This window comes from Sapajus apella, unplaced genomic scaffold, assembly GCF_009761245.1.
Source record: "Sapajus apella isolate SASKATOON/1434 unplaced genomic scaffold, GSC_monkey_1.0 scaffold51, whole genome shotgun sequence".
Classification (NCBI taxonomy): Eukaryota; Metazoa; Chordata; class Mammalia; order Primates; family Cebidae; genus Sapajus; species Sapajus apella.
Genome location: NW_022436991.1, coordinates 2,775,590 through 2,794,630, shown reverse-complemented (window position 1 = coordinate 2,794,630; position 19,041 = coordinate 2,775,590). Strand labels below are relative to the sequence as shown.

The following is a 19,041-nucleotide window of genomic DNA, read 5'->3' as shown; positions in this document are numbered from 1 at the left end:
GTGGTCCTCACATAGGTGAAGGCGGGAAGGTAAATAGAGACAAATGCTGTGTCCTTCATGTGGCATAAGAGTGGAAAAGCAAATTAGCCAAATGCTATGTGAAACTTCTTTTAAAATAGCCTTGTTCCCATTCATGAGGGACGTACTCTCATGTCCTAATCACCCTTTTTTTTAGACACAATCTTGCTCTATCGCTCAGACTGGAGTGCAGTGGCTCTCGGCTCACTGCAACCTCACCTCCCAGGTTCAAGCAATTCTCCTGCCTCAGCCTCCCATGGAGCTTGGATTGCAGGCGTGTACCACCACGCTCCTCTAATTTTTGTATTGTTAGTAGAGACGGGGTTTTACCATGTTGACCAGACTGATCTCCAACTCCTGACCTCAGGTGATCCACCCTCCTCAGCCTCCAAAAGTCCTCAGATCACAGGCATGAGCCACTGTGCTTGTCCCTAATCACGTCTTAAAGGCCCCAGTTCTCAGTACACATTGACAACATTCAATCCATAGTAGCGGTGTTACCAGAAAGGGGTCCAAATCCAGACCCCAAGAAAGGGTTCTTGGATTTCATGTAAGAAAGAATTCAGGATGAATCCATAAAGTGAAAGCAAGTATACTAAGAAAGTAAAGGAATAAAAGAATGGTTACTCCATAGACAGAGCAGCCCGCAGGGCTGTTACTACGCTCTGTCGCCAGGCTGGAGTGCAGTGGTGCAATCTGGGCTCACTGTAACCTCCACCTCCTGGGTTCAAGCTATTCTCCTGCCTCAGCCTCCCAAGTACCTGGGATTACAGGCACATTCTACCACGCCTGGCTAATTTTTCTATTTTTATTAGAGATGGGATTTCACCATGTTGGCCAGGCTGGTCTTGAACTCCTGGCCTCAAGTGTTTCACTGGCCTCGGCCTCCCAAAGTGCTGGAATTACAGGTGTAAACCACCATGGCTAGCCAATTATTTCTTGATGATATGCTAAACAAGGGGTGGATTATTCATGCCTCCCCTTTTTAGACCATATAGGGTAACTTCCTGACATTGCCATGGCATTTGCAAACTGTCATGGCGCTGGTGGAAGTGTAGCGGTAAGGACAACCAGAGGTCACTTGCATGGTTATCTTGGTTTTGGTGAGTTTTGGCTGGCTTCTTTACTGCAGGCTGTTTTATCAGCAAGGCCTTTATGATGCATATCTTGTGCCCACCTCCTATCTCATCCTGTGACTTAGAATGCCTTACCTGTCTAGGAGTGCAGCCCAGTAGGCCTCAGCCTCTTTTTATTTCGAGATAGAGTCTTCCTTTGTCACCAGGCTGGAGTGCAATGGCGCAATCTTGGCTCACTGCAAACTCCACCTACTGTATTCAAGCGATTCTCCTGCCTTAGTCTGCCAAGTAGCTGGGACTACAGGCGTGCACCACTACGCCTGGCTAATTTTGTCTTTTTAGTAGAGACGGGGTTTCACTATATTGGCCAGGCTGGTCTCGAACTCCTGACCTTGTACTCTGCCCACCTCAGCCTCCCGAAGTGCTGGGATTACAGGTGTGAGCCACGGCGCCTGGCGTAAACCCAGGTGTCTTTAATGTATTTTATTTTTCCTCTACACGTCCATTTAATTCCACTTCTGACTTCCCCATGTTTTGGGCTGCAGTCTTAGTCCTTTAGGGAGGAGTCCCTTCCTGGGGTTGTGCAAAGGTCCTAGGGTCTTACAGATAGGCGATACAAAATGGGATGCCCTCTTGTTATCCGTCAATTTTGGTCACTGTTAAGTTGTCTATGGGTGCCATATCATAGATTCTCAAGGTCTTCGGGCTCTGTTGCTTTTGTACACATTTCAGATATGGGGAACTTTGGTTTTGGAACTTTTTTAAATCGTTATTTTTAGGGACAGGGTCTTGCTCTGTCACCCAGACTGGAGTGCAGTGGTGTAATCATAGCCACTGTAGCCTCAAACTCCAGGGGTCAAATGATCCTCCCACCTTGGCCTCCTGAGTAGGTACCTGGGACTAATGGTGCTAATTTAAAAATTTCCTTTTAGACGGGGTGTTGCTATGTTGCCCAGGCTGGTCTTGAATCCTTGGCCTCACGGCATCCTCCTGCCTTGGCCTCCCAAAGTGCTAGGATTATACGCCTGAGCCACTGTGCCTGGCACCAGACACGCCAACTTTTTAACTGAAGTAGCAAATTAACAAATTTATTAAAAATAAAGTGTATTTTTGAAAATGGGAGGATGGGCACGGTGGCTCACACCTGTAATCCCAGCACCTTGGGAGGCTGAGGCAGGCAGATCATCTCCGGCCAGAAGTTCGAGACCAGCCTGACCAACATGAAGAAACCCTGTCTCTACTAAAAATACAAAATTAGCTGGGCATGGTGGAACATGCCTGTAATCCCAGCTACTTGGGAGGCTGAGGCAGGAGAATTGGCTGAACCCAGGAAGCAGAGGTTTGGGGTGAGAGTGCACCATTGCATTCCAGCCTGGGCAACTAGAACAAAACTCTGTCTCAAAAAAAGAAAGAAAAAGAAAAGAAAATGGGGAAAACCTCACGAACCAAACACACAAGTATTCCCATTTTTAGATTTTTTCATAGTCCCTACACATGGCTGTATTTTGGCACAAGTGTAATTACGGCATACAGACTATTATGCATGGCATTTTTCTCACTTAATGTATGATGACTGGCATTGTCCCACGTTTTCAGTCTTTATTTATTTTTATTTTCTGAGATGAAGTCTCATTCTGTGGCTCAGGTTGGAGTGCAGTGGTGTGATCTCAGCTCACTGCAACCTCCGCTTCTTGGGTTCAAGCAATTCTCCTGTCTCAGCCTCCCGAGTAGCTAGGATTACAGTTGCACACCACGACACCCGGCTAATTTTTGTATCTTTAGTAGAGACGGGGTTTCACTTTGTTAGTCAGGCTGGTCTCGGACTCTTGATCTCAGGTGATCCACCACCCTGGCCTCCCAAAGTGCTGGGATTACAGGTGTGAGCCACCTCGCTGGCCTTCCAGTCTTTAAAATCAGCATTTTGTTACTTTGTTTGTTTTGAGATGGGGTCTCACTCCAGTGCCCAGGCTGGAGTGCAATAGAGTACACCTGAGGTCGGGAGTTCAAGACCAGCTCGGCCAAAGTGGAGAAAGCCTGTCTCTACTAAATATACAAAACTAGCCAGGCATGGTGGCGCATGCCTGTAATCTCAGCTACTCAGGAGGCTGAGGCAGGAGAATCACTTGAACCCGGGAGGCAGAGGTTGCAGTGAGCCAAGATCACGTCATTGCACTCCAGCCTGGGCAACAAGAGCAAAACTCAGTCTCAAAAAAAAAAGACATAATGCATCAGTCAGTACATGTAAGATGTACGTTGGTTTGGTCGGAGTACGTATGGGGAGGGGGTTGGTGGTAGAGTTGATTCCTAGTCACAGGTAGATTCAAATATTTTCTTTTTTATTGTTTTAGACAGAGTCTTGCTCTGTCACCCAGGCTGGATTGCAGTGGCATGATCTTGGCTCACTGCAACCTCTGCAGCCCAGCTTCAAGCAATCCTCCTGCCTTAGCCCCTCAAGTAGCTGGGATTGTAAGTGTGCACCACCACGCCCAGCTAATATCTGTATTTTTAGTAGACATGGGTTTTTGCAGTGTTGGCCAGGCTGGTCTCAAACTCCTGACCTCAAGCCATCTGCACTCAAAGTGCTGGGATTACAGGCGGGAGTCACTGGGCCTGGCCTAGATTCAAAAAGATTTTGGTTGAAAGGGTTAAGTTATTGTCTAAAGATTTAGAATCAATAGAAAGCAATGTTGGTTAAGGTAAGGGGTTGTGGAGACCATGGTTTTGTCATGCAGATGAAGCCTCCAGGTGGCAGGCTTCAGAAAATAGATTGTAAATGTTTCCTACCAGACTTAAGGAGTTTGTTCTGGCAGGGTGCAGTGGCTCATGCTGGTAATCCCAGCACTTTGGGAGGCTGAGGCAGGCAGGTTATTTGAGGTCAGGAGTTTGAGACCAGCCTGGTCACTATGGTGAAACCCCATCGCTACTAAAAAATACTAATTAGCCAGGCATTGTAGCAAGCTCTTGTAATCCCAGCTACTTCAGAGTCTGAGGCACAAGAATCACTTGAACCTGGGAGGTGGAGGTTGCAGTGAGCTGAGATGTTGCCACTGCACTCCAGCCTGGGCAACAGAGTGAAACTGTGTCTTAAAAAAAAAAAAAACAGGCCGGGCGCGGTGGCTCAAGCCTGTAATCCCAGCACTTTGGGAGGCCGAGGCGGGTGGATCACGAGGTCAAGAGATCGAGACCATCCTGGTCAACACGGTGAAACCCCGTCTCTACTAAAAATACAAAAAATTAGCTGGGCATGGTGGTGCGTGCCTGTAATCCCAGCGACTCAGGAGGCTGAGGCAGGAGAATTGCCTGAACTCAGGAGGCGGAGGTTGCGGTGAGCCGAGATCGCGCCATTGCACTCCAGCCTGGGTAACATGAGTGAAACTCCGTCTCAAAAAAAAAAAAAAAAAAAAAAAAGCAAAAAAAAAAAGCTGGGTGCAATGGCTCATGCCTGTAATCCTAGAACTTTGGGAGGCTGAGGTGGGTGGATCACCTGAGGTAAGGAGTTCAAGACCAGCTTTGCCAACATGGTGAAACCCTGTCTCTACTAAATATACCAAAAATTAGCTGGGCGTGCTGGTGGAGGCCTGTAATCCCAGTTACTCAGGAGGCTGAGACAGGACAATCGCTTGAAGTTGGGAGGCGGATGTTGCAGTGAGTCAAGATCATGCCACTGTACTCCAGCCTGGGTGGCAGAGCGAGGCACCGTCTCAAAAAAAAAAAACAACCAAGCGCTGTGACTCATGCCTGTAATCCCAGCACTTTGGGAGGCCAAGGCAGGCGGATCACCTGAGGTCAGGGGTTTGAAACCAGCCTGACCAACATGGAGAAATCCTGTCTCTACTAAAAATACAAGATTAGCTAGGCGTGGTGGTAGGTGCCTTTAATCTCAGCTACTTGGGTGGCTGAGGCAGGTGAATCACTGGAACCTGGGAAGCACAAGTTGTGTTGAGCTGAGATCGTGCCATTGCACTCCAGCCTGGGCAACAAGAGCCAAACTCCGTCTCAAAAAATAAAAAAAGTATTTTTTTTAAAAAGTCTATTCTATTAGTAATTCCAAAGGGAGGAATTTATTGTGAGGCATGTTCGGCTCCCATTTCCAGTCATGGCCTGAACTAGTTTTTCCAGTTGCCTTTGGAATGCCTTTGGCCAAGAGGAGGGCTCTGGGGGGCTTAGAATTTCATTTTTGGTTTACAGCCATGATATGCTTAGCTATGCCTCCATAGCTGGGCTTTGGTTCTTTCCACTGTTGGGGCCAGGGGAAAAACTTCCTCTTCCTCTTAGTCCTTTGAAAGTTGCTGAAAAATCAACTCATGAAAGGCAGATTAACTGGAGAAAAGGTACACAAATTTTATTGACCTGTACTCTGGGGGAGAATCACAGAGTGAATATCTATCCCTCAAGAGAGTTCAGACGCTTATAAATTATTGATTTTATTTATTTTTGAGATGGAGTTTGCTCTTGTTGCACAGGCTGGAATGCGGTGGTGCCATCTCGGCTGACTGCAACTTCCCTGGTCCAAGCAATTCTCCTGCCTCAGCCTCCCTGGTTAGCTGGGATTACAGGCACCCACCTCCATACCTGGATACTTTTTGTATTTTTACAAAGTATACTTTGGGATAACAGTCACCCACCTCCACACCTGGATACTTTTTGTATTTTTAGTAGAGATGGGGTTTCACCGTGTTGGTCTGGCTGGCCTTGAACTCCTGACCTCAAGTGATCCACCCGCTTTGGCCTCTCAAAGTGCTGGGTTTACAGGCATGAGCCACCACACCCTGCCAAATTATCGTGAAGCTACAAAAAGAATGAGGGCTTGGAATCCCAGCAAAACACATTATGGGACTAATACCAAAATTAGTGGGCATGGTGGTGGCACGCCTGTAATCCCAGCTACTTAGGAGGCTGAGGCAGGAGAATCAATATACTGTAACCGGGAGGCGAGGGTTGCAGTAAGCCAAGATCGCTCCATTGCACTCCTGCCTGGGCGACAGAGGGGCACTCCTGCCTGCGCGACAGAGGGAGACTCCAGTTCAAAATAAAAGTAACAAAAAACAACAAAGACTTATTATGGATCAATTGAGTAAATTTCCATCAGCATTTAAAAAAAAAAAAAAAAAAAAGGAGAGAATGTATTACCTACAGAATTGTTTTCCTAAACATCTTCTTAAATGTATGGGTATGTTTTCAGGGTTGTGATATAAAATGTATTTCTTCACTTTGGGTGTAGGCAAAACAAGTTGGGAACATACTCCTTCAGTCCCTTTTCCCCCATGTGTAAAACGGGACAACACCCTGGGCTTCATAAGAATGTTGTGAACGTGTAACACTTGTGTTCATACTCAATCCATCACCTTTCCCATGTCCACTGCCACCACTGTAGCCAGGCACCATCTCTTGCCTGGACATTTGCAACAGCCCCCTAACCAGCTGCTCTTTCTCCACCCTGCCCCCATTATAATTAATTCTCATCCCAGGAAGAGCCGTTTTTTTTTTTTTTTTTTTTAGACACAGTCTCACTCTGACGCCCAGGCTGGAGTGGGGAAATCACCACTCACTGCCACCTCTAACTCGCGGGTTCAAGCGATTCTCCTGTCTCAGCCTCCCGAGTAGCTCGGACTGTAGGCGCATGCCACCATGCCTGGCTAATTTTTGTATTTTTTAGTAGATACGGGGTTTCATGCTGGCAAGGCTGGTCTAGAACTTCTGACTTCACCCCCCTTGGCCTCCCACAGTGCTGGGATTACAGGCGTGAGCCACTTCGCCCACTCAGGAGCCACATCTTAAAACCTAATTCAGATCCTGTCAGTCCTCTGCTTGAATAATTCTTTTTATTTTTGTAGAGAACGGCATCTCGCTATGTTGCCCAGGCTGCTCTCGAACTCCTGGCCTCAAGCGCGCTGCCCGCCTCGGCCTCCCCAACTGCTGGGACTGCAGACGTGAGACACTGCGTTTGGTCTCTGCTGGCATTCTTATGATGGCCTCCCACTCCCTTTCCTTCCATAAAAGCCTAAACTCCCTCCTCTGGTCTGCAAGAGCCTCCCTCTCACCACCCTTTTCTCACTCACCCTCTCGAACCCTTGAACTCAGGTTATCCACCCGCCTCGGCCTCCCACAGTGTTCGGATTACAAGCGTGAGCGACTGCGCCAGGCCTATTTTCTCACTCATCCCCTGGCTGCAGTCAACCCCTCCAGGCAAGGCGCTTGCACTTGCCCCTCCTTATGGAACACCCTCCTCCCTGGGGATCTTCCTGGGCTGGTTTCCTCTCATCATCCAGGTCTGGGCTCAAAGCCCGCCTCCTGAGAGAGGGCCTCCGGGATTGATCATCCGCCTGTGCCCACACTTTGGCCAGTTACTCTGTTTTTATTTCCCTTCCAGCTTCCCGCATCCCTCTCTGGGACGAAGTCGCCCCAACACTCGTGGCCTTCTTCTCTATCTGGCGCCCCGACAGGAGGGGGAACCTCAGGAGGGCCGGGGAGGGGACCTGGGGACAGCGGCACTTCCTCGCGGGGTCTCGGGTCGACCAGGAGTCCCCAGCCCGCGTCAACTCAGCACCGCTCTCCAGCCTCTGTACGACGACCTGGACCTGCGCCGGTGTTTACGTTCCGGGTCGGCGGGCGGGGCCTCGCCGGCGGCCGGGCTCTACTTCCGGGGCGGGGCGGCCGGGGCGGGGCTCCTGTCTCCCGGCCTGTCTGGAGCTCGGCGGCCGCAGAGGCTGCAGCGGCGGCGGCGCGGCGCGGCGCAGGCACCGGCCCAGGGAGCGGCACCATGAGCGGTGAGTGGCTGCCCCGCCGCTGTCACCCGCCCCGGCCGCCCCAGCTCCCGTCGCTCCAGCTGCACACTCCGGCCCCTGAGTCCCCGCGCCCGGTTCCCTCACAGACACCCTCCCCGTCGCTCCCTTTTCCAGACCCCTGTCCCCCGGGACGCCCGGTTGCTGGCCCCTGCTCACCTGCGGGTCTCTGAGCTCCCGTGGCCGGGCGCTCCTGGTCTCCTGACTCCGGTCCATCCATAAAAACCAGCTCCTAAAGCCCTGTCCCTAGTCGTCTCAGTCCTGCGACCACCTTGCCTAGTGTCCAGACCCCCAGTTCTGCGACCTCCTGGGTCTCAGTCTCTCCTAACTCCTAGACCCGCTGCGTCCCAACTCTAGTTCCGGGTCCCCCATCCCCAGTCATCCTCGCTCCCCAGGCCCCTGGTCTCCGTTCCCTGCAGTTTCCACACAGGCAGAGTCTTTCTGGACACTTAGATTGCTGACCTCAGTACCTTCGTGTCCCAGGAGCTCCTGGTCCCCAGAGGAGCTCAGTTCTCCAACCCCTTTGTCTTCCCCATCCCTCTCATTCCCTCCACCCCTGCTCGCAGTGCTTTGCTGCTCCCATCACCAGTTCTTCCCAGTTACCGACTCAGCTTCCCTCCTGGGTCCTGGCTTTTACATTGCGGTGGTCCTTGCATATTCCGTTCCCTTCCGTGTCTTATCCTGGCTCTTCATTATCATTTAAGGTCTCTCTTGCTCTGTCCTGCTGCCCTTCCCTTCTTGTCCCGTGCCCAGCCCATCTGGGGACCATCACTTCGTCCTCGCTCTTCCCAGTCCAAACTTCTTCCTGTCACCATGGGGGCGGGGGATGGGGGGAATAGTGGTGTTGGTGGGGATGCTGGAATTGAAAGGGAGGTGGGTGTGGACAGCCTGTCCTCAGTGTTTTCTGAAGTTTAGTCTCCTGCCTCTACCCTGTTTTGGTCTGAGGAGTCTTATTGGTGTTTTGGTGCTAAGTCATTCCTGGGTTTTGTATGTGGAGATGGGAGTGACTCAGGGAAGCCTCTCAGCTCTCCCCTGACTGTCTGTCCAGCCACTTTGGGATCTGGATTTATTTAGGAAGCCCCGCCTATCCTCATAGTGCCTGTTTTCCCTTCACTGTGGAATTGTTTCTGAGGACTCTGCATCCAGCCCTCTTGGCCCTAGTCTTTCCCCCAGGCATTTCTGGAGGTTGAGCTGGTGTAGGGATGGGGGTGGGGGACAAGGCCAAGGGATACTGCTGTGTTCATGTTTAACTTTTAAGGTTACCTCTGTGGATCTTTTTCGTTGTTGTTTGTTTAAACAAGCAATATGCCTTTTGCTTTTGTTATTCAAGACCAAGATGTGTGATATGGACAGTCCTAATAATGAGGGAGTTGGTGAGGGGGAGTTTCCTGGGAGGTAATCCACCTTTGGTTGCCATATCAAATTATTTTAAGGTATCTTATTCGTGAACATTAGTGATACCACGATAAAAATGTTATGAGCTGGCTTCCACCTGGAGGTGATGTGGGTTGGTGTAAGTGCAGGCCCTGAGGCCAGACATCCTGGGTTCAAATTTTGGTGCTGCCACATGAAACTGTGTGATTGAAGAGTAAGTTACTTGATGATTCTGGGAGTCTCAGCAAAATAGGAATACATAGTAGTACTTGTCTTCTAGGCTTGTAATGCCTAAATAACATTGATCAGGTAAAGTGACTGGTACCATGTATATCACGAGGTGCATTATCAGGATCTCAAAGCTGCCTGCTGTTCTTTCTGTAAGGGCTCATGGGGGATAGGAGTGGGGTTGTTTTTGCCCAGTTATGGGAGGAGGGCTAGGACTAGGCAGTCTCTGAAAATCTTTTCCTTTTGATATAACCAAGGAGTCTGTGTCACAAGCTCACAGTTTTGGACCCTTTTTATTCTACCTTTAGCCCAAGAGAAAATGAAATTGATAAGCCAATAGAAGTAGATGAGTTTATCTTTCAAGGAGAAATAATATGAAAACTCAGGAAGTTTTAAAATTTAATTAAAAAGTCATTATGTTGGCTGGTGTGGTAGCTCATGCCTGTGATCCCAGCACTTTGGGAGGCTGAGGCAGGTGGATCACTTGAGGTAAGGAGTTCGAGACCAGCCTGGCCAACATGATGAAACGTTGTCTTTACTGAAAATACAAAAATTAGCAGAGTGTAGTGGTGGGCGCCTATAATCCCAGCTACTCGGGAGGCGGAGGGATGAGAATCCCTTGAACCTGGGAGGTGGTGATTCCAGTGAGCAGAGATCAAGCCATTGCACTCCAGCCTGGGCGATAGAAGGGAGACTCAGTCTCAGGAAAAAAAAAAAAAAAAAAAAAAATCATTGCATCTAAAGCCTAACAAATTAGAAAAGGAAACCAACAAATGACTTTTTTTTTTTTCTTTTTTTGAGACGGAGTTCCACTCTTGTTACCCAGGCTGGTGTGCAATGGCGTGATCTCGGCTCACCGCAACCTCCGCCTCCTGGGTTCAGGCAATTCTCCTGCCTCAGCCTCCTGAGTAGCTGGGATTACAGGCACGCACCACCATGCCCAGCTAATTGTTTGTATTTTTAGTAGAGACAGGGTTTCACCATGTTGACCAGGATGGTCTCGATCTCTTGACCTCGTGATCCACTCGCCTTGGCCTCCCAAAGTGCTGGGATCACAGGCTTGAGCCACAGCGACCTGCCCAACAAATGACTTTTTAGAAAAAATCATGAAGGATCCAAACTTTCTTTTGGAAGGATTGTAATTGAGGCAGAAAAAGTGGTCTGTGAGGAAGGAAGGGGAAGTCCAATGGTATATTTTAATTGTTTCTTGAGAATGCAGTTGAAAGTGGGTTTCCTCACTTGTGGGATTGATAACTGGCAGACAGTAAAATAAAGTGGCATGGAAATATTTCCTCTCTTTCGTGTCCCACTTATAATATTTTATTTATTTATTTATTTGAGACAGAATCTCTCTATGTAACCCAGACTGAAGTGCAGTGGCACGATCTCAGCCCACTGCTTCCTGGGTTCAAGCAATTCTTCTGCCTCAGCCTCCTGAGTAGTTGGGATTACAGACGTGCACCACCATGCCCAGCTAATTTTTGTATTTTTGGTAGAGATGGAGTTTTGCCCTGTTGGCCAGGCTGGGTCTCAAACTCCTGGCCTCATGTGATCCACCTGCCTGAGCCCCAAAAAGTCGGGGATTAAAGGTGTAAGCCACTGCGCCCCGGTATTAACATTTTATTTTATAATGTATTTTTAAAAACTCAGGGTCTACGTAAGGTTTAAACAGTGCAAATTGGCTTGTCTTTGAAATCTTTTAGGTCTCTCCCTCACCACCCTTTTGTTTTAGTTTTATTAGTTATTTTTTGGTATATTCAGAACTGTGCAAACATCGCAATAGTTAATTTCAGAACATTTTTATTACCTCAGAAAGAAACCTTGTACCCATTAGCAGTCATTCCTCCTTCCCTTTCCCCTCAGCCCCTGGGAACCACTCATCTAGTTTCTGTCTCTGGATGTGCCAGTTGTGGGTACATATAAGTGAAATCATACAATATGTGACCTGTCATGTCTGGCTTTTTTCACTTGGTATAATTTTCCTGAGGTTCAACCATGTTACTGCGTATGTCTGTACTTCATTTCTTTTTGTGGCCAAATTATATTCCTTTATATGGATATTGTACATTTTGTGTATTCGTGCATCAATAGATGGGCATTTAAATTGTTTCCACTTTTTAGCTCTTCTGAATAATGCTGCTGTGAATGTTCACGCACAAGTTTTTGTGGGGGCAAGTCTCTTCATTTCTCTTGGGCATAGATGTAAGAGTGGAATTGCAAGGTCATATGATAACTGTGTTTAACCATTTGAGAAGCTGTGTCAGACCTGTTTCCAAAGTGGCTGTACCATTTTAAATTCTCACCAGCAGTGTATGAGGGTTCTGTTTCTTCACACCTTTACCAAGAGTGTTTTTAATAGCAGACATTCTAGTGGGTGTGAAGTGGTATTTCTTTGTAGTTTTGATTTGCATTTTCCTAGTGACTAGTGATACTGAGCATCTTATCTTGTGCTTATTGACCAGTTGTGTATCTTCCTTGGAGAAATGTCTATTCAGATCCTTTGGCCATTTTAAAATTAGGTTGTTTGTCTTTTTATGCTGATCTGTAAGATTCCTCTGTAATTTCTGGATACAACTCCCTTATCAGGTTTATTGTTGACAAAAATTTTCTCCCCCTCCATGGTTTATCTTTTCATTTTCTCTTTTTTTTTTTTTTTTTTGGGATGGAGTCTCGCTCTGTCACCCATGCTGGAGTGCTGGAGCGCAGTGAGCAATCTCAGCTCACTGCAACCTCTGCCTCCCGGATTCAAGTGATTCTCCTGCCTCGGCCTCCGGAGTAGCTGGGACTACAGTTGCACGCCAACACACCCAGCTATTTTTTTTTTTTTTTTGTATTTTTAGTAGAGATGGGGTTTCACCACGTTGATCAGGCTGGTCTTGAACTCGTGACCTCAAGTGATCTGCCCACCTTGGGCACAAAGTGCTGGGATTACAGGCATGAGCCACTGTGTCTGGCCAATTTTTGTATTATTAGTATTGATGGAGTTTTACCATGTTGGCCAGTCTGGTCTCAAGCTCCTGACCTCAAGTGATCTGCCCGCCTCAGCCTCCCAAAGTCATAGGATTACGAGCGTGAGCCACCGCGCCTTGCCTCTTTTCACTTTCTTGATGGTGTTGTTTGAAGCACAAAGTCTTTTTTTAAACTACGGGCTGCCCTTTAATCTCTGTCGTTTTTCCCCTTGCAGTTGTTGTTGAAGGAGACACAGTTATTTATCCCGAGAATCCTTTGCAGGTCTCTGCTGATTGCATCCTTTTGGCATGGCTTCATGTGTTTTTCAGTCTCTTGTATGTGCTATAAATTGTTAATTAGAGTCTGCTGTATTTTTGAGTTGAAAATATTTGAAGAGAGTCCGAGGTGAGATGGGTGCAAAGCTGAATACATTAAGGACAAATAACCAGGAAGTGGAATGGCCCTGGATAATATACACACAAGATAAATGGGTATCAGGAGGCCAAAAACAACTAAGATGACCATTAACAGGGTGTAGGTAAACCTAGTGTGATGTGGTCACCTGATGGAAAGCCTCAGAAATGTTAAAAGGAGTGATGTGGTTTCATACACATCACCGTGGCTGTATCTCAGTGTTAATATTCCATATGAAAAGCAGGTGGGCCTGGCATGGTTGCTTATGCCTGTAATCCCAGCTTTTTGGGAGGCCCAAGCTGGAGGATTGAGTCTAGGAGTTCGAGACCAGCTTGTGCAACGTAGTGAGATCTCATCTCAATAAAAAAAAAAGGGTGTAGAATTATACCTAAAATATATACCTCAATTCAAATGAAAATATATACAAAACAATATTTATGGATTCATATATGTATGTAGAACTAAAAAAATTATCCGGAGGAAAGATGCCTGCCAGTGTGTGGGTGGTTTTTGTAGGGTGGCAGTCACAATCTGTTTATTTTTCTTTAAACAATCCAATAGATAGGAATACTTGATTGCCAGCATTTTCAGACTATGTAAGGAATGCTGATTTTCAGATAGGTGTTTGCTGTTACTGAGAAAGTAGAACTTGTAGAGCCAGAAAGTCATTATTCTCAAGTGTTGTCTTTTCTAAGTCTTTATCCTTAATATCCTGGATGCTCCTTTCCATCAGTTTTTCTTTTGTGTGTATGTGTGAGATGGAGTTTCGCTCTCATTGCCCAGGCTGGAGTGCAGTGGTGCAATGCCCTGTCACTGCAACCTCTGTCTCCCAGGTTCAAGTGATTCTCCTGTCTCAGCCTCCTGAGTAGCTGGGATTGCAGGTGTGCGCCATCACACCTGGCTAGTTTTGCATTTTTAGCAGAGATGGGGTTTTCCATGTCGGTCAGGCTGGTCTTGAACTCGCGATCTCAGGTGATCCGCCTGTCTTGGCCTCCCAAAGTGCTAGGATTATAGGCATGAGCTACCGTGCCCAGCCTCATCAGTGTTTTTTAAGGAGACACTGAGGTTCCTGTTTCAAGGGTGAGGAAAGCCAGGCCTATAGTGATCAATAATTTGTGTAACAGTTGAGCTCTAAGGCTTATATATATCAGAGTTTTGGGCTTATATCAGAGTTTTGGGCTTAATGGGTAATTTACTGCTATTTATTGCCTTATGTTTATGTATATTTTGGCAGCTTTTTATTAAAAACATTTTTTAAAATCAATGAATTTTTTTTGAGACATATTCTTACTGTGTATTGCCCAGACTGGAATGCAGTGGCGAAATCTTGGCTCACTGCAACCTCTGCCTCCCAGTCTCCAGTGATTCTCATGCCTCAGCCTCCCGAGTAGCTGGGATTACATGCATGCACCACCACGCCTGGCTAATTTTTTCTATTTTTAGTAGAGATGGGGTTTTGCCACGTTGCCCAGGCTGCTCTCAAACTCCTGAGCACAGGTGATCTGCCTTCCTGGGCCTCCCAAAATGTTAGGATTATAGGTGTGAGGCACTGTGCCTGGCCTACAATTTTTTTCGTTTTTGTAGAGTCTGGGTCTAACTATGTTGTCTAGGCTAATCTTGAACTCCTGGCCTTAAGCATCCTTTCTCAGCCTCCCGAAGTACTGAGATTATAGGTGTCAGCCACTGTGCCCGGCTGCTTTTTCTTAGTTTTCTGGAATGTTGAATGTCACAGTTTTCTCCTTGGCATTGACTGGGGCCTCTCTGGAAGTGGCTTGTACTTAGAATAAATAATTGGCTGAAATGAATGAATGAATGAACGAATGAATGAAAAAAGAGTTTTTGTGGTTTTCATTCAAAGTAGAAAAGTGATGCTATCAACATTCTCCCCCTCTCATGAAGGCACTGGGTTGATCTTTAGTGGTGGAATGCAAGAAATATGTGTTCCACCATCAGCAAGCAGTTGACCCCCACCTCTGCTAGCAATCACCGATGGACTAGGTCCCGCTGATATTGGTTCTTCTGCCTCCTGGTTGCTTGATCCAGGTAACTGATAGGAACTCAAATACTTAGAGCTCTTAAAATTTGGAACTAAAATCCAAGATTTTATAGATTTCTCAAAATTGTGGCAATGTGAGCATAGTTCCAGATAAAGCACCTTCCATCTGCCACTGTCTTGTCTATACATAGGCCATATATTTGCAATGGGGGTGAACACTGGTTCCCAGGGGAGATAAAACCTTACTCTAATGAATAAAGCACAGACAGGCATATAGTACATAAACAGATGTACATTGTATCTGTGGTATTACTTTTTCATGGAGGGGATGATGAGGGAAAAAGTATCTAAAAAGTATCCTTAAGGGGAAAGAATGAAAAAGATTGAGCTGGACACAGTGGCTCACACCTGTCATTCCAGCACTTTGGGAGGCTAAGGTGAGAGGATTGCTTGAGCCCATGAGACCCTGTCTGTACACACATGCACGCACAGACACACACTAGCTGGGTGTGGTGGTGCATGCCCATGGTTGCAGCTATTGGGGAGGCTGAGGTGGGAGGATCACTTGAGCCTGGGAGATTGAGGCTGTAGTGAGCCGTGAATGCGCCATTGCACTCCAGCCTGGGCGACAGAGTCAGACCCTCAGACTGTGTCTCAACAACAACAACAACAACAACAACAACAACAAAAGATTGAGCAACACCGATATAGGCTACAGTAATTTTATTATTATCATATAACTTTGCATTTTGCGTTCACCATTAACATTTCAGGATGAAACCCTCCCACACTACTACATGGGCTCCCTCTTGATCACTTTTATGGACTGCACGCTCCATCAGTCAGCCATCATTTTGCATGTAGTACAATTTTTGACTATTGATTCTAGTTGTAGAAACTTGGCTTATCTTCCTCTACCCCTCTCCTCCGTGTCTCCGTTCCTCTCTCCCTCTCTCCTTCCCTTTCTCCCTCCGTCTCTCCCTTCCCCCCTTTCTTCTTCTTTTTCCTCTTTTTCTTTCGAGATAGGGTTTTGCTCTGTTGCCTAGGCTGCAGTGCAGTGGCACAGTTATTTATTTATTTATTTTTTGAGATGGAGTTCCGCTCTTGTTGGCCAGGCTGGAGTGCAGTGGTGCAATCTTGGCTCACCGCAACTTCTACCTCCTGGGTTCAAGCGATTCTTCTGCCTCAGCCTCCCAGGTAGCTGGGATTACAGGTGTGTATGATCACACTCTGCTAATTTTGTATTTTTAGTAGAGACGAGGTTTCTCCACTTTGGTCAGGCTGGTCTCAAACTCCTGACCTCAGGTGATCTGCCCGCCTTGGCCTTCCAAAGTGCTGAGATTACAGGTGTGAGCCACCATGGCCGGCTGCAGTGGTTCTATTATAGCTCACTACAGCGTTAACCTCCTGGGCTCAAGTTGATCCTCCCACCTCAGCCTCCTAAGTAGCTAGGACTAAAGGTGCACCACCGCACCCGTCTAACTTTTTAAATGGTTGTAGAGACAGGGTCTCACTATATTGCCCAGGCTGATCTTGAACTCTTGCCCTCAAGTGATCCTCCTGCCTCACCCTCCCAGAGTGCTAGGATTACAGATGTGAACCACTATGCCTAGGTTTCCTTCTTTCTTTCTTATTCCTGTTATAAGTAATGATGCAGTGAACATTATTTTTGCAAGGTAGTTTTCTATTCTTTAGATTATGTCTTTAGAGTGATTTTCCAAAAGTAGCATTAACATTGAAGAGTTTATCACATTTGATTCCTTTTTTATTTTTATTTTTGGGGTACATAATTAAACTCAGTTGGATTAGATTTTTGTCAAAGCGGCTGCGGTAGTTTCAAATGCTGCAAGTAAGGATGAGGGCTCTGGTGGGAGGAGAGGTTGGCCAGAAATTCAGGGTTCAACATTCAGCAAACATTTATTGGATGATAATATGGTACATGCTCTATCACTTATCAAAACGCTGTTAGCATTGGGGTCTGTTGAAGCAAAAGAAATGAAAGTATCAGATTTTGTTGGAATTGTGCTGAGTGTTGAGAGTGTTAGCTGGGACTCTTTTCTTTTTTTTCCCTTTTTTTTTTTTGAGACGTAGTCTTGCACTGTCACCTGGGCTGTTGTGCAACGGCACCATCTTGGCTCACTGCAACCTCTGCCTCCCAGGTTAATGTGATTCTCCTACTTCAGCCTCCTGAGTAGCTGGGATTACAAGCACAATTACAAGCACACACCACCACAACTGGGTAATTTTTTTGTATTTTTAGTAGAGACGTGGTTTCACTCTGTTGGCCGGACTGGTCTTGAACTCCTGACCTTGTGATCCGCCTCCTTGGCTTCCCAAAGTGCTGGAATTGCACCCGGCACCAGGACTCTTTTTAGTGGAATGTGGCAGAAGCTGATCAAACTGATTTCAGGAACATGGGAATGTATGGTGTCTTGTAATGGAAAAGAGATAAAGGGCTGACTTCGGGCTTAGCTGGATTCATGTGTTAAAGGACTAACAGGACTGTTTTTCTGTCTGGCTGTCAACTTGGCTTTCCTCTCTGTTGACTTCATCCACAGGCAGCCACTCCTTCACGGAGGCAAGATAGCCACCAGCAGCTCTTGGGCCTCATCCTCCAACCTAGCAACACCCAAGCACAGAATGGGCTTCTTTTCCAAGTGCTCTAGCTAGAGTCCTGGGGCTGACCGAATGGAGTCGGGCGGGCCGTGTGGTCATCCTGTGACCCGTCGCTGTGACTTTGCTTGTCCAGGTCTGGACCAAAAGTCTAGTCTGGACCCATTTGGGAGTGTGTCCTACTAGACTGTCTGCATGGAGGATGAATTTAAGGGGAAGGGCTGCTGTAATTTTGAATGGGGTGGTTAGGAATGTGATGTGGCAAGAGGGGCTTCATGAGACAGGTGGCTCCTAGGTTTTGTTCCTGAGCAGCCGAAAGGGGTAGGAATTGCCCTATCTTTTTTTTTTTTTTTTTTTTTTTGAGACAGAGTTTCGCTCTTGTTACCCAGGCTGGAGTGCAATGGCGCGATCTCGGCTCACCGCAACCTCCGTCTCCTGGGTTCAGGCAATTCTCCTGCCTCAGCCTCCTGAGTCGCTGGGATTACAGGCACGCGCCACCATGCCCAGCTAATTTTTTGTATTTTTAGTAGAGACGGGGTTTCACCATGTTGACCAGGATGGTCTCGATCTCTTGATCTTGTGATCCACCCGCCTCGGCCTCCCAAAGTGCTGGGATTACAGGCTTGAGCCACCGCGCCCGGCCGACATCTTTTTTTTTTGAGACAGAATCTCGTTCTGTCACCAGGCTGGAGTGCAGTGGCACAATCTAGGCTCACTGCAACCCACGTTCAAGCGATTCTCCCGTCTCAAGTGCCAGCATACTGGGCTAATTATTGTATTTTTAGTAGAGATGGGGTTTCAACATGTTGGCCAGGCTGGTCTTGAACTCCTGACCTCAGGTGATTCACCTGCCTCGGCCTCCCACAGTGCTGGTGTAACAGGTGTGAGCCACCGCGCTGGACCAGAACTGCCTTTTCCTGAAGTGGGAGATCCTGCAGGGAGGAGGTTGGTTGGAGGCTGTGCAGTTTGAATCCTGGAGGGGGAGTGAGGATTCTTCCTCGCCCTGACTTTTTGCCATCCAGGAGCACTTCAGACACCTGGCACTAGTGTTTCCTCTGCCCACCCAGGCAGTATCCCACTTCCTCCAAGGAGGGAAACTTGCCCACACTCCATCTCATTTTCCTTTGCATGCATCTGTGTTTCTTGGAAGCTGCTCTTTCTTCCTACAACATTTAAAAAAAAAAAAAAAAAAAAAAAAAGCAAAAACCCAAAATGACATTAAAGACTATTGTGAAAACAGAATATACCTTTAAATATATGTTCCTGGCACGTGTAATATTTAAATTTTTGGTATTCCACTTCTGCCTTTGTTCAAAGCATACTCTCTATATGCATTTTGCATAATTGCATGGTATCCACATTTGAATGAGTGTTTCTGCTTACATGATAGCACTTATCCACGTTCCTTCTCTTCACAGTTCTTTGAAAAGGCAATATAACTTTCCAATACATTGAGGTACCGCAGCTGTTTAATCTCTGCCCCATTGCAAAAGACAGTAGATTCCATTATGCTTTTCTAGGGTAGGATTGGTAGGCGTTTCCTGTGAAGGGCCAGATCGTAAATATTTTCAGTTTTGTGGGCCATCTGATC

The 19,041-nt window shown here is 47.0% G+C and overlaps 1 protein-coding gene across 1 annotated transcript in view; it reads left to right on the top strand.

Moving 5' to 3' along the window:
• Positions 1-7,766: 7,766 nt before the first annotated feature.
• Positions 7,767-19,041, top strand: part of SNX29 (sorting nexin 29) — a 588,630-nt gene continuing 577,355 nt past the window's right edge. The window contains exon 1 of the mRNA XM_032243340.1: positions 7,767-7,861. Within this exon, the coding sequence (XP_032099231.1) occupies positions 7,855-7,861 (7 nt within the window). The 5' untranslated portion in view covers positions 7,767-7,854. The remainder of the gene's footprint in view (positions 7,862-19,041) is intronic.